The 14,523-nt window shown below is 40.5% G+C and overlaps 1 protein-coding gene across 3 annotated transcripts in view; it reads left to right on the top strand.

Annotated features, from left to right (window-relative positions):
• apbb1ip.S (amyloid beta (A4) precursor protein-binding, family B, member 1 interacting protein S homeolog) overlaps positions 1-14,523 on the top strand; it is a 133,925-nt gene extending 119,402 nt beyond the window's left edge. For 2 of the 3 annotated variants that reach the window (XM_041567189.1, NM_001093637.1), the window contains 5 exon segments: positions 1,009-1,119; positions 4,910-5,008; positions 7,370-7,472; positions 9,680-9,771; positions 13,584-14,523. In XM_041567189.1, coding sequence (XP_041423123.1) covers positions 1,009-1,119; positions 4,910-5,008; positions 7,370-7,472; positions 9,680-9,771; positions 13,584-14,141 — 963 coding nt within the window. In that variant the 3' untranslated portion in view covers positions 14,142-14,523. 3 annotated transcript variants of the gene reach the window in all.

The raw sequence follows: 14,523 nt of genomic DNA, 5'->3' as shown, positions 1-14,523 counted from the left end.
ATCTCAGCAAACCCATTCTGTATGGACCTCATTAAATTCATGGTGAAACAGGAAAGAGACTCCCCTAAATTGTTGCCACAAATTATAAAATATAGAATTTTGAATAATGTCATAGTATCATATAGTGACACCTGTGTCAGTAAAGCTGGTTGTTGCTTACTTAGCCAATTTCAATCATCACAAGTGGTGTCCGCATTCTGTTAGACATATAGGGGCAAATTTACTTATTTTCGAAATTGCGACGGCTTCGATGACATCGCAACACTTCGCCAGGACAACGTGAATTCATGAAAATCTGAAGTTGCATCCAGGGCACCGAACACTTGCAAAGTTGCGCTAGCGTTACTGCGGCAAGCAAAGCTGCGCTAGCGTTGGCTAATTTGCATACGGACGTATATGTTGCAGCAAATACATTACATTACACAAGCCCAGAAACCCTTAATAAAATAAAATAGAGTTGTTATATTGCCCTACACATGAGCCCAGTGTATAGTTTAGGTGCCATATGTTAGGAAATGTAGGGGGGAAGGTGGGTACCCCAAAAAAAATTACGATCTTTTGCAGCCTATCACCCTGTTAAAGGTAAAAGACGCCAGGGTTTCAACTATTTTTTGGACTAAGTCCTATCTAATCTATTGCACTTCGCCTGGTCTGAGCTGGCAAAGGCAAGTCTGGCGCAAGAGGTAACGTTCAGTCAAATCTCAATCTTAGTGAATTATCATATTTACGTTCGTTCGCCAGAGTGCAAATTCTCCTGGCGTTAGGGTGCGAAGTACCTCTAGACTGAGTCTATCTCCCTCACTAGCGAAGTTACGCCAGCGCCCCTTAGTAAATCGGCGAAGTTCCGAATTTTCGCCAGCTTTAGTCACTTGCCCTTTAGTAAATTTCCCCCATAGAATATCTGTGTTATACAAAGTTTGGTCGTCTTTGGTTTCTGCAAATTGTAATACACAGAAATAGACTAATGAAAGTCTGTTCTTCTCTGACATGTCTGTGTTTGCGTTTCAGACATCCCGTGACCTGGCATGCTTCGTGCAGTTCGATAATGTGAATGTTTATTATGGCACGCAGTACAAGATGAAATATAAAGCCCCCACTGATCACTGCTTTGTCCTGAAGGTATGTAAGTGCTAAGAAGTTTATGACATAGCCATGAAACTGTTAATAGCAATTATAATAATAATAATATTTTTATTTCTAATAGACATTACTAAACTTGACTTTGCTTAGAGAGTGGATTAATCATCTCATGGGCTTGAAATGAGTGATAATTAACTGGGAATGAAATTGCCTGCTGATTGCTTTGCTGTTGATTTATATAACTGTCCCACTGTTGCAGCTATGAATAAAAAACTCAGAGATTATTTAAAGGAAAACTATACCCCCCAAACAATGTAGGTCTCTATAAAAAGATATTGCATAAAACAGCTCATGTGTAAAACCCTGCTTCATGTAAATAAACCATTTTCATAATAATATACTTTTCTAGTAGTATGTGCCATTGGGTAATCATAAATAGAAAATTGCCATTTTAAAAAATAAGGGCCGCCCCTTGAGATCGTAGGATTCACTGTACTCACAAACATACCAACAAACCCTACATGTTAGGTCACATGAGCCAATTAACAGACAGAGTTGTGTCTTTTGCTTCCACACTTCTTCCTGTTACAGTTAGAGTTGAAGTATTTCTGGTCAGGTGATCTCTGAGACAGCACAGAGACCATCACGAAATGGTGGCTCAAGGCAAGAGATGTAAAAGGGCAATATTTACTTAAATATATATTCCAGTTTGGTAAGATTCTTTAATATGTCACTTAATATGATATGAACTATCTGTTGCTTAAGTGTTCATTTTGGGGGTATAGTTTTCCTTTAAGCAGATGACAACAAGCATTCAAAGCACTAGAAACTAATGTTGCTTCTTTCAAGATTATTCTGCAAGTAGCATTGACTATTACTCTGGTTAATTGCCCTGCTGCTACTGGAAATGGCATACATGTCATTGATGCAGAACAGAAGGTGACCTTCCCACCATACTTGAAGGGTTAAATCTTCGTTTTATTTACCCAGGCTGTCTTTAAAGTAGAGATTTAAAGAATTAGGCTAGAAATGTTGGACATTATGTGTTTGGCTTCTGCACCAGTCCAAGGCAACTACAGCCCTTTATCAGTAAAGATCTGTGTCTCCAAAGATGCCCCAGTAGCTCTCCATCTTCTTTTCTGCTGATTCACTGCACATGCTCTTTGCTGCTGTCACTTACTGAGCTTAGGGTCCCACTCACGATATACTGTACAGTACACATAGAATAGAAATGTCACAATATAAGGCTGATTAGTAATTAATACAGACATTACTACAATTACATACAATTTGTGATTGGCTGGTTAATAAAAAAAAAGAGATGAGGTTAGAACTCTAAGCTTAGCTCAATAAGACAATTAGCAATTAGCATCAGAATTTAATAATCAGCCCTGTAGCATCAGCTTATACTACAGGACAACCGCATTTTCTGCTTGATCATTTGTGACGAGCCCTAAGCTTAGCTTCTCAACAGCTGCTCAGAGCCCACTGAGCATGTGAGTGTCACAGACACTTTCAAATATGGTGGTGCAGTAAGTTCAGTATATAAAATATGGCATTTTATATACTGTACCCCCTCCAGGTTCATAACATACTAAATAAAGAATTTAAAAAAAAAAAATCACGTGTGCAGGGAATTGTGGGGTTTGGAGGATGCAGGCTGAGGACAGATGGCTGTTGATACAAAGTAACAGTAGTCAGACAGTTCAGCAAAGTAGTCAGACAGATCAGCAGGAGAGCAGGGGGCTAGGCTTAGGGAACTGTCAGAAACCATTAAAAATCATGAAAAGTCTGCATATTTCTTAAATGATGTATATTGCAAAGTTGCTTGAAATTATGTTTACTTTTCAAAAAGCTTAAGTTATGTTTTTGTGGAGTTCCCCTTTAACTTTATAATGCTTAAAGTGTGGTTCCGGTTGGATCGTTCACTTGTATGTTATCGACAATGGGAAGGTCTTTGAGCTGTCGCTGGCTTGTTGACATTTTACTCTGACAGTGCTTTTTACATTCTGCCATAAAATATTCTCATAAAATATTTCTGTGCAAGCAAGTGGCAGTGTGCGCCATCTTCTGGTGAAAATAAGGCAGTGATTCTGTAATAGGAATAGAGAGGAATTCATCCATGGCTCAGTTTTTTGGTACAATCATATTAGTAGGGATGCACCGTATCCAGGATTTGGTTCGGGATTTGGCCAGTATTCTGCCTTCCAAATCCTAATTTGCATATGTAAAATAGGGGCGGGTAGGGAAATCACATGACTTTTCATCACAAAAGAAGAATTTTTTCCACTTTTTCCTTTCACGCCCCTAATTTGCATATGCAAATTAGGATTTGGTTCGGTATTCGGCTGAATCTTTCACCAAGGATTCGGGGATTCGGCTAAATCCCAAATAGTGGATTCGGATTTTGGATTTCAGGATTTGGATTAAGCTGAATCCTTCTGCCTAGCCGAGCCGAATCTGAATCATAATTTGCATATGCAAATTAGGGGTGGAGAGGGAAGTTTTGTGTCTTTTTGTCAAAAACAAGGAATACATTTTCCCCCCTTCCCAACACTCATTTGCATATGCAAATTAGGATTCGGTTCGTTATTTGGCTGAATTTTTTCGCACAGGGATTGGGGGGTTTGGCCAAATCCAAAATAGTGGATTTGGTGCATCTCTAAATTATACATTACTCACATTGGCCCCTGCCCCAGCAGAGTTTACAATTTAATGTTCCTATGCCATAATATTGTGAATTGGAAATTAAATCTGTGAACGGGTTAGAAGGTGAATGTGAATGGAAATAGCACTGCAAAAAAAAAAAGGCTATGCCATCTTTTTAGAAACCACACCTGTCTTACTCAAGTCTTACTCCCTCCTCTAACTACAGTTAAGTGGCCTGGGACTTTACTCGGCCTGTTTGTTAAATATTGCGGTAATCTTACAGTGGCTCTCAACCCAAAATGAAGGGAAAGAAAATGTCATAATAAGAAACATTCAAATATACATTAAATTGTACAGTAAAAGTAAAATTGTGAAGGGTTTAAAAAGTTATATGTTGCCACTGAAAGCAGTATTTGTTTTTCCCTTTCTTTTCTATGGTTCCCACGATGCAGCAGAAGTCAGATGTGTTAATCAGAACAATACAGACCCTCTAATCGAATTCTTTCTTGTGAATCTGGGGGCATACGATAATCTTATAATAAATGGACCCACTGGGTAGCAATACTAATTAAAACATCCTGTTCAGAATTTTTGCATCCTAGGCCTGTATGCTACTAAATGTACCTGGGCCCATGGGGTACTCCAGTACTAAATACATATACAGGTATGGGGCCTATTATCCAGAATGCTCGGAATCTGGGTTTTTCCGTAAAGGGGTCTTTACATAATTTGGATCCCCATGCTTTAAGTCTGCTAAAAAAACATTTAATCATTAAACAGGATTGTTTTGCCTTCAGTAAGGATTAATGATATATTAGCTGAGGTTAAGTTTTAGGTACTGTTTTATTATTACAGAGAAAAATAAAATTATTAAATTATTTTGTTAAGATGGAGTCTATGGGAGACGGCCATCACCTAATTCGATGCTTTCTGGATAACGGATTTCTGAATAATGGCTCCCATACCTGTGTCTTGTGTATATTTCACATTTAATACTGTATAATTATCTAATAGTGTAAAGAAAAGACATAGACGCATTTTTTTTAATTTCCGACTAAATATGTAAGTAAGATGTACATATGCAGCAAATTATATATTTTGTTCCTGAGCAGTTTGTCCTTCTGACAAGTACAAATAATTCTAACATTTAACATTCTTTACTTGATGTTTTTTTTTACAGCATCCACAAATACAGAAGGAGTCACAGTATATTAAATATTTGTGCTGCGAGGATCCCTGGCTTCTGCATCAGTGGGTTACAGGTATTAGAATAGCCAAGGTAAATATATTCTATAAGTGTATCCTCGACTCCAAACACTAAAACACTATAGGGATAATGCCACGTTGGGACTGAAATACCAGTATCTGGACCAGTGCAGTGGTTCTGGGTACAGGAAAGGAGAGAGGCTGTGCCAGCCTATTGGCTGATTCTCTTCTTGCATTTCTTCTTAGGCTGAGAATAAGCCCCGTGTGTTTTTAGCCTATTACGCTGAGCTGTAAAATTATCCCTGCTACAAGGCAGGTGAGACTGATGTGGCAATAAACCAATGTACCAAAATATCTCGGTAAAGGGTGTCTCAAAAACAAAATGTACTTTAAATGCTGTTTAGTGACCCTAGACAAAAGAGAACATTTTATTCAATTCAATTTGTAAATCCTTCCAGCTTTTTGCTGCCCCTGGTAACCTGCGGGTGCAGGGAAGTTTCTCAATTTGCCTTATGACAGGAGCACCCCTAACTATGTGCCTCTCCCCCAGGGGCAGATTAATGAATAGGGAACCCCCAGAGTGATTAGGGGCCTAGCTAGCTTTTAGCAATTATTATTTTTATCTGTGCTGCTGGTTCTGGGTCCGGTTGGGACTGATGCACAGTCAGTACCTGCTGGGAGAAGATTAGACAGGCAGACAAGGCAAGACGCCTAACCCGATAAGTTTTAGAGAGCTCAGGTGAACGTGCCTTGCCTGGCTGCCTAATCTTCTCCCAGCAGGTACTGACCCGTCCCAACCAGACCCAGAACCAGCGGCACAGATAAAAATAAATACAAATGAAAATGCAATTAATAATTGTAAAAAGCCAGATCATGGGCCCCTTGTGTCTCCAGGTGCACCAGTGACCCTGATTAATTGTTTGATATATCTAAACTTTTGGGAGTTGCAGTAGCCTAGAAGGGGGGCCTGTGGAAATAGTAGTCTACGGACCTCATCTCGTTAATCCGCCACTACTGCCCCCCTATCTAACCTCATGATTACAGGACTACTGAATGCTACACCACTGTATTTGGGGGGGGTATGCAGAGCCTTGTACTCTTCTGTTAAAGGTGCTGATAGCAGGGCTGGACGCATAGCAGGGGCCCATCCTGGGCATATTGCCGACCAAGGCAGCTTTTGGTCTGATGCCTGCCCCCCACAGCACTCACATTTTTGGGTCCAGGGGGTTCATATCGCAAGTGCAGAGAGCACAATTGCTCTTTGTTACCAGGAAGGGCTTTTTTGCCACCTTTGACTCTTTCTCGCAGACCTGTGTCTGGATTTTTTTTGGCTCTTTGCATCCTGGCCTGCCATCAATACAGGAACTCTTAAAGGGAAATTCAACCCCCCCATCTAATAAAAACCCCTACGGCCTACCCTCCATAGTCCCCCCTCCCTTCTCCTCCCGCACAGGTTTTAACACCTGTAAATGACTCTAAGCCTGTAATTACCCCTCGTTGCAGAGTCAGCTCACGTGCGCCATCTTCAGGGCTTCCGTAATCGTCAGTAAGTAAGCTCCATATCGGCACAGTTGGAGCAGTTTTCCGCTTCATGATAACTGCACTGCGTATCTGACAGCGCTATATAAATAAATGATGATGATGATAACTGCGCATGCGCTAAAAGTGATGAAAATTACAGAAGAGCCGGAAGATGCCGCCCGTGAGCTCCGCTGATCTGACTCTGCAACATGGAGCAATTACAGGCTTAGGGGCATTTACAGGTGTTAACAGGGAGGGGGTACTATGGAGGGTATTTTAATAGTTGGGGGGGTTGAATTCATCTTTAAATATGAGAATTTTGTCATGCGTTTCTCTATGCTGGCATTTTTTGTGTTCCACCACAAGAGAATGCCCGTATTGATGGCACATTGAGGCTGTATTCACTGCACTGCAAGGAACCAGAGAAAGCACTAGTACTGCACTAATGCTGTTTTTTTCGTCTTACTCCAACACTCATGGGTATTATATTACTATTATCATGCCATAACATAATCAAAACTAACATAATCAAAACAAAATGATTCTTTTTCTATGTTGCTTCTATTAAATGTAGGGATGCACCGAATCCAGGATTCGGTTCGGGATTCGGCCTTTTTCAGCAGGATTCAGATTCAGCCGAATCTCTGCCTGGCCGAACCGAATCCGAATCCTAATTTGCATGTGCAAATTGGGGGCAAGGAGCGAAATCACGTGACTTTTTGTCACAAAACAAGGAATTAAAAATGTTTTCCCCTTCCCATCCCTAATTTGCATATGCAAATTAGGATTCAGATTCAGTTCGGTATTCGGCCGAATATTTCACAAAGGATTCCGGGGTTCGGCCAAATCCAAAATAGTGGATTTGGTGCAACCCTAATTAAATGTAACCACTGACGTGTATCTTTCCTTTCAGTATGGGAAGATTCTGTACGACAACTACAAAACCGCAGTACAGAGAGGAGGGCTGGCGTCCCATTGGTCAACTCTCGGCAGTTCCTCAGTTTCAACAGCAGCAGGTAAAGTGATTGAAGTATTTACAGGTCACTGGTCCTGTAGTAACATGGGTTGTTGTGAATTCATTAATATTAATCAGACAAGTCATGCTGAAATTGGCACTATTTGCATTTAGGGTTTATGTGAATCCAATTACACTGTCGATGAGATAAATTAATTAGACGTCCACAATGTGTCTTCAGGGGTGGCCACTACCTGTCTATAATGTACTTATAAAGAGTAATCATGTCCCCTCACAAGGAACTTATATTTCCAGAGAAAACAACCATCTTCCGGGTCTTCGGTAATCTAAGAATGAGACTGGTGCGGCGGCACATGCGCAGTTGTAGCAATTTCGTGGTTTGCGACAACTGCACATGCGCCGAAATTGACGGAAATTGCCGAATCGCCAGAAGAAGACACAAAGGGATACTGTCATGGGAAAACATATTTTTTTCAACATGCATCAGTTAATAGTGCTGGCAGAATTCTGCACTGAAATCTGTTTTTCAAAAGAGCAAACAGATTTTTTTTTAATATTTAATTTTGAAATCTGACACGGGGCTAGACATATTGTCAGTTTCCCAGGTGCACCAGTCATGTGACTTGTGCTCTGATAAACTTCAGTCACTCTTTACTGCTGTACTGCAAGTTGGAGTGTCAAGAGTGAGTTTATTGTCACTTCATCCATATATGTTTGTACGTTCCTCTAGGACCATGGTGCTACACACAACATAGATGTACCGGACAACAGACAAAAAGTGCAAGTGCAAAAATATGCAACTCCTGCAAGACAGGACAGCATAGTGTAGGGACAGGACAATACAGTGCACACTCAGCAGATGTAATATGTTAAGTAAATAATGCTAAACGTCAGACATGATATCCCCCCCCACTGCGACTCCTTCAGTTACATTGAGTTGGAGAAACAACAGCCTGCCAGAAAGCAGTTCCAAAGTGCAGCAATGGCTCTTTCTGAAAGCACATGATCAGGCAAAATTACTTGAGATGGCTGCCTACACACCAATATTGCAACTAAAAAAATTATGAGCGGGGAGGGAAATCACGTGACTTTTTGTCACAAAACAAAGAAGTAAAAAATGTTTTACCGAACTTTCGCGAACGATTCGGGGGTTCGGCCAAATCCAAAATAGTAAAAGCTGAGGGGGCGCAAGGCACCAACCTGCTCTGTCGCCTACCCCTTGTCCGGTCCTGTGTCTCCCTGGCTGCCGCTGTTAATTTCTGTTCAAATGCGGTTGGCGCGCATGCGCGTAGATCGCGCATGCGCGCTGGCCCATAGATTCGCGCATGTGCGATTGATCCCACACTAAGCCGGCGCCGTGGCCGGCCAGGTTGCCTAGGGCGCCTGGCCGGGTTGGCCCGGCTCTGTTAAAGGGGCCCCACAGCATATCCATTTTAGTATATGTATGCCAGTGTATGCCATCTGTAGGCTCAATAGACACTAATCTATTGTACAGTATTGCTGAATACATTGGTGTTTTATAAATGTGATAATGATTTTATTTTGTTCTGTAACATTCTAGTTTGCCCCTGAAGCTAATTATCTGTTTGGTAGGGTTCTACACATCCGTATAACTAGTCACTTGTTTGAATCACAGAAGACTATTGGTTGCTATGGGTTACTAGCCCCGCAGCAAATTGTGCACCTGTGCCAGACAGAAACACAGACTCCAGATATAAAACAAGTTCTACACGCAAAGCTGCTTAACAAGTTACAGTTACTGGACCAATAAATATTAAATATATGACACTGGTTTTTCACATCTATTTTCGTCTGTGCCAAGCGGGTCATTTTTAACACAACACATTTTTTGTTTCAGTTTGGGTTCAGTTTGGCTATGGCAGTATACAACTGGATAAGGTTAGCCATTAAACAAGGGTTAGCTGTGTTATGTATATACAGTATATATGTGGGAGAAGCGATATCATAAACAGTGATGGGCGAATTTCTCCCGTTTCGCTTCAACAGAAAGATTTGCAAAACTCGAAAATTGACGCCCATGTTAAAGCCAATGGGCATCCAAATAGTGTTGACGCGCAACGGTTTTGACGTGAACGACTTTTCCAACGCACATCCAAAATTTTCGGACACCAGCGAAAAAAAGATTTATTCGCTGGCTGCGAAATATTGAAATTTGCCACGAATTTGCACCTGCCGAATTTATTCACCCATCACTAATCATAAATGTCTCTGCTTTTCTTTTATCAGGTTCTAGCCAAGGTAATGGTCAGATCTGCCAGAACGTAACCACCATCAGTTCCAGCTTTTCTGATGCCTGGAAGCACGGGGAGGCCAATAAGGTATTTTATTTTTTTTGCATTTTTTACTGTAGCATGTTTCTTTCATTTAGATTAAATGGGTTATTGACCATGGGTACAGGTGCTCTAGGGGGCTCAAACTTGAATACTTGCAACTATATGAATAGAGAAAGTCTTTTTTTATGCTTTATGCTTGCTAAACTGGACTATATCTGAAATGTTGCAGGTTTGGCCATCATGCCATATGAAAGAAAAATAAAAGCTTTTAAAAACATTTAATAGGCTGCGGTACCTTTAATCTATTGAAGAGAGTTTGACCATATAAGCAGCGGCATGTAAAATATATGAGAAACGTGAGTCTGTGAGCTGATGAATCTGTGTTGTCAAAATGTTGTGTGTGAGCTGTAGACCTTAGAGCTGTTGTTTTCAGCTGAGTTGAAGGTTAAAAAAGTCCAGAAAGTCTTAAAATGTAAGCAAAAGTATTTCTCAAAGATACCACTCCTGACAGAAAGGGGAAAATGCCTTTTGTTAATGTTAAAGGGATACTGTCATGGGAAAAAAAAATTTTTTCAAAATGAATCAGTTAATAGTGCTGCTCTAGCAGAATTCTGCACTGAAATCCATTTCTCAAAAGAGCAAACAGATTTTTTTATATTCAATTTTGAAATCTGACATGGGGCTAGACATATTGTCAATTTCCCAGCTGCCCCAAGTCATGTGACTTGTGCTCTGATAAAATTCAATCACTCTTTACTGCAAGTTGGAGTGATATCACCCCCTCCCTTTTCCCCCCCAGCAGCCAAACAAAAGAACAATGGGAAGGTAACCAGATAGCAGCTCCCTAACACAAGATAACAGCTGCCTGGTAGTTCTAAGAACAGCACTCAATAGTAAAAACCCATCTCCCACTAAGACACATTCAGTTACATTGAGAAGGAAAAACAGCAGCCTGCCAGAAAGCATTTCTCTCCTAAAGTGCTGGCACAAGTCACATGACCAGGGGCAGCTGGGAGATTGACAAAATGTCTAGCCCCATGTCAGATTTCATAATTGAATATAAAAAAATATATTTGCTCTTTTGAGAAATGGATTTCAGTGCAGAATTCTGCTGGAGTAGCACTATTAACTGATGTGTTTTGAAAAAAACATGTTTTCCGATGACAGGATCTCTTTAAATTTGCCACAGATCCACGGGGAGTCCTTGCAGTTCTTTGGTGCAATGTTCCCTTTAGAAGATTCGGGAGAGATTTGTCGTCTGACGACAAATCGCATTTTCTTCTTGCTTCAAATTTCCCGGGGCTAACGCATGCGCAGTTAAACAAAATTGCCGACTTTGTGCATGCGCAGCTGCGCGAAGAAAGCGGAAGACGGAAGAGGATCGCAGTTTTCTGCTGATAGGAGCACCAGCCCGGAGTTTCAGTTAAGTAAATATAATCACTTGGGGATCCTTAAAATTTGGCACCCCCAAGTGCAGGATGACTTTCCTTCTCCTTTAATGCAACTTTTTTATTTAAAGGAGAAGGATAGGGCTTTATACTTGGGGGTGCCAAATGTTAGGCACCCCCAAGAGATTGTATTTACTTACCTGAAACCCCGAGCCAGTGCTCCTATCAGCAGAAAACTGCACCAGCCCTGGATTCTTCTGCACCACAGAGCAATCGTCTTCCAACTTCTTCTTTCTTCAAATTTCCCGGGGCAGACGCATGCGCAGTAGAGCGCAATAGTTGACTTTTTTGTTAAAGTTCATGCGCAGCCGCAAGAAAAAGAAGAATCCAGTAGAAAATCGCTCAGTGGTGCTCGCTGGAAGAATCCTGGGCCGGTGGTCCTATCAGGAGAAAACTACAATGACCCAGGGTTCAGATAATAAATACATGCAATCACTTGGAGGTGCCTAACTTTTGGCACCCTCAAGTTAAAAGAGCTTTCCTTCTCCTTTAATACTAAATGTTGCTGTTTGCTTAAATATCACTTATTTAACCATATTGTAATACTTTATTAGTTTTACTTTTTGTTGTAAGTATTTACCAGCTCTACGTATAGTTCTGGAGCATTTTTGAGCCGCACTGCACTCTAGTTGGGGGAAACAATAGTATAAGTATTGGTCAACATGTCCCCAGATCTACATCACACACATGCACATAAAGAGCAAGTTGGTACACTTCCCGTGCCCCTCCCTTCCGTTGCATATGGCATAACTTACAAGTTTTTTTTTGTTTTTAACTATAGTTTCCCCCAACTATAGCTGTATCAGTCCATACCTACAGTGAGGGAACCAATTTTTGCATGGTAGGTGCCCTTTAAAGAAGATATTAGCATGCTACAGATGGGCCTGTTGTAAAGAACTTTTCAATTCTGTAACGGAATATTTAAATTATGTTTAATACTTTCTCCTGACCTATTTCCCCAAATTTTGCACAGGTATGGGACATGTTATACAGAATGCTCGGGGCTTTCTGGATAACGGATTTTCTGTAATTTGTATCTTCATAGTTTAAGACTAATAGGAAATCATGTAAATATTAAATAAACCCAATAGGCTGGCTTTGCTTCCAATAAGGATTAATTATATTTTAGTTGGGATCAAGTACAAGCTACTGTTTTATTATTACAGAGAAAAAGGAAATCATTTTTAAAAATGTGGACTATTTTGATAAAATGGAGTCTATGGGAGATGGCCTTTGCATAATCCGGAATTTTCTGGATAACGGGTTTCCGGATAACGGATCCAATACCTGTACCATTCATTCTGTATATCATACTCTCTGGCTACGTACAGAAATGCTTTTTGAGTTCCGGTTTTATTTGTCTCACTCAGACCTGGGCTAGTGATACGGTTGACCTATACATAAAGAGAAGTATGGCAGTTGGAGAATCAGGCTGCTATGTTATTCTCCTGCAGTGTCCCGGTCCAGACCTGGATTTTCATCCAGTCGTAGCACTATTTATAAATTGAGGTTCACGTGGGTCATCCGACTAACCTGAACAGCCTGGAGCTAATCTGCTTGGATGATTAGGCCAAAATCAGTGGAAAGATGGCTTATCCAAAAATGCAAAATATTCAATTTTGGGAAATGAAAAGCTAATCAATCAGTGTACTCTCAGTGCTGCACTGAAACTGAAAGGGGATTGTTCACCTTTAAATTAACTTTTAGTATGATGTAGAGAGGGATATTCTGAGACAATTTGCAATTGATTTTCATGTGTTATTATTTGTGGTTTTTGAGTTATTTGCCTTTTTATTCAGCAGCTCTCCAGTTTGCAGTTTCAGCAGTCTCGTTGCTAGCGTCCAAATTACCCTAGCAACCATGCTATGGTACTAGAATTAGGGATGCACCGAATCCAATATATTGGATTCGGCGGAAACCCCCGAATCCTTTGTGAAAGATTCAGCCGAATACCGAACTAAATCCGAACCCTCATTTGCATATGCAAATTAGGGGTGGGAAGGGGAAAAAAATTTTACTTCCTTGTTTTGGGACAAAAAGTTACACGATTTCCCAGTGACCCCCATTTGAAAGCTGGAAAGAGTCAGAAGAAAAAGGCAAATAATTAAAAAACAATAAAAATAAATAAATAATGAAGACTAATTGAAACGTTGCTTAGAATTGGCCATTCTATAACATACTAAAACTTAATTTAAAGGCGAACCACCCCTTTAAGAATTAATATGGATATTCCCTTTTATATCCATTATATTTCCATCATAACTCTAACCAGTTGGAAAACAGTATTTGGTTTTATCAAGTTCAGAAACATTTCAGAATGTTCTCAATTATTTGTCCCTTTGTATTTGTCTTGACGGACAGATTGAAGAATGTTATGAAATGATAACATTGATTTGTTTTATCTTTCAGCAGGAAAAAAAGTCAAGTGAGGTTAACAAGCCTGAAACAAAAAGTGCAACACCCACAGTGACCAAGCGGCCACCCCCTACACCTAGAAGGGCATCATCCATTAGCCGTGTGACAGATCATCCAGCTTTTCCACCTAAACCAAAGGCAATAAATACTGATATCATGTCAGGACCACCACAGTTTCCACCACCAGAACCACTTCAACCTGCTGATGATTTTTTGCCACCACCCCCACCTGACTTTTTTGATGCTCCACCTGATTTCTTACCACCATCTCCTCCAAGCTTTATGAGCAATGCTGAAAATCCTCCACCCCCTCCAGTTACTCAGTTACAAATGTCTAATGCACCAGCTCCACCACCTCCTCCTCCACCACCAGCACCTGCAGCCAATGTTCCACCATTGCCTGTGAAAAAACATCCTCCTAAGCCTCCCAAAAGACAAAGCATTGTGGGACCTATGCCAGGAACAAATGCACATGGAGGGGCAGGTGGTCAACCAGATTTTATGTCTGATCTGATGAAAGCACTGCAGAAGAAGAGAGAGCCTCCAACCTAGAGCTTCTGAGGCCATGCACAAAAAAACTTTAGTACCCACTAAATTGTAGCATTTTTGCATTTCAAGATACTAGATACAAACCCTGATACTGATACACACTGTTAAGTTGAATATCACAAACTAGGGTTGTAGCTTTCCTTTTTGCATCTTTTCTCATTTCATTGAATTTGAAGAACTTACATTGGGACTCAGTCTTCTGAAAATGGTCATATTAAATCAACACTATCTATAGTTTTACTATTATTATTGTTGCATGATAAGATTCAGAACGGAATATTTACCATTTTTGTGTATTATATCGTGCTGTTTGGTAAGTACGTCCCCACTCCCACAGTTAGATCATTGCCTGTAAAAAGAGAAACCATTAAACTTTATCCATGTT

This window comes from Xenopus laevis, chromosome 6S (assembly GCF_017654675.1).
Source record: "Xenopus laevis strain J_2021 chromosome 6S, Xenopus_laevis_v10.1, whole genome shotgun sequence".
Lineage (NCBI taxonomy): Eukaryota > Metazoa > Chordata > Amphibia > Anura > Pipidae > Xenopus > Xenopus laevis.
Note: the sequence above shows the minus strand (reverse complement) of the source record. Positions and strands in the feature narration are given on the sequence as shown.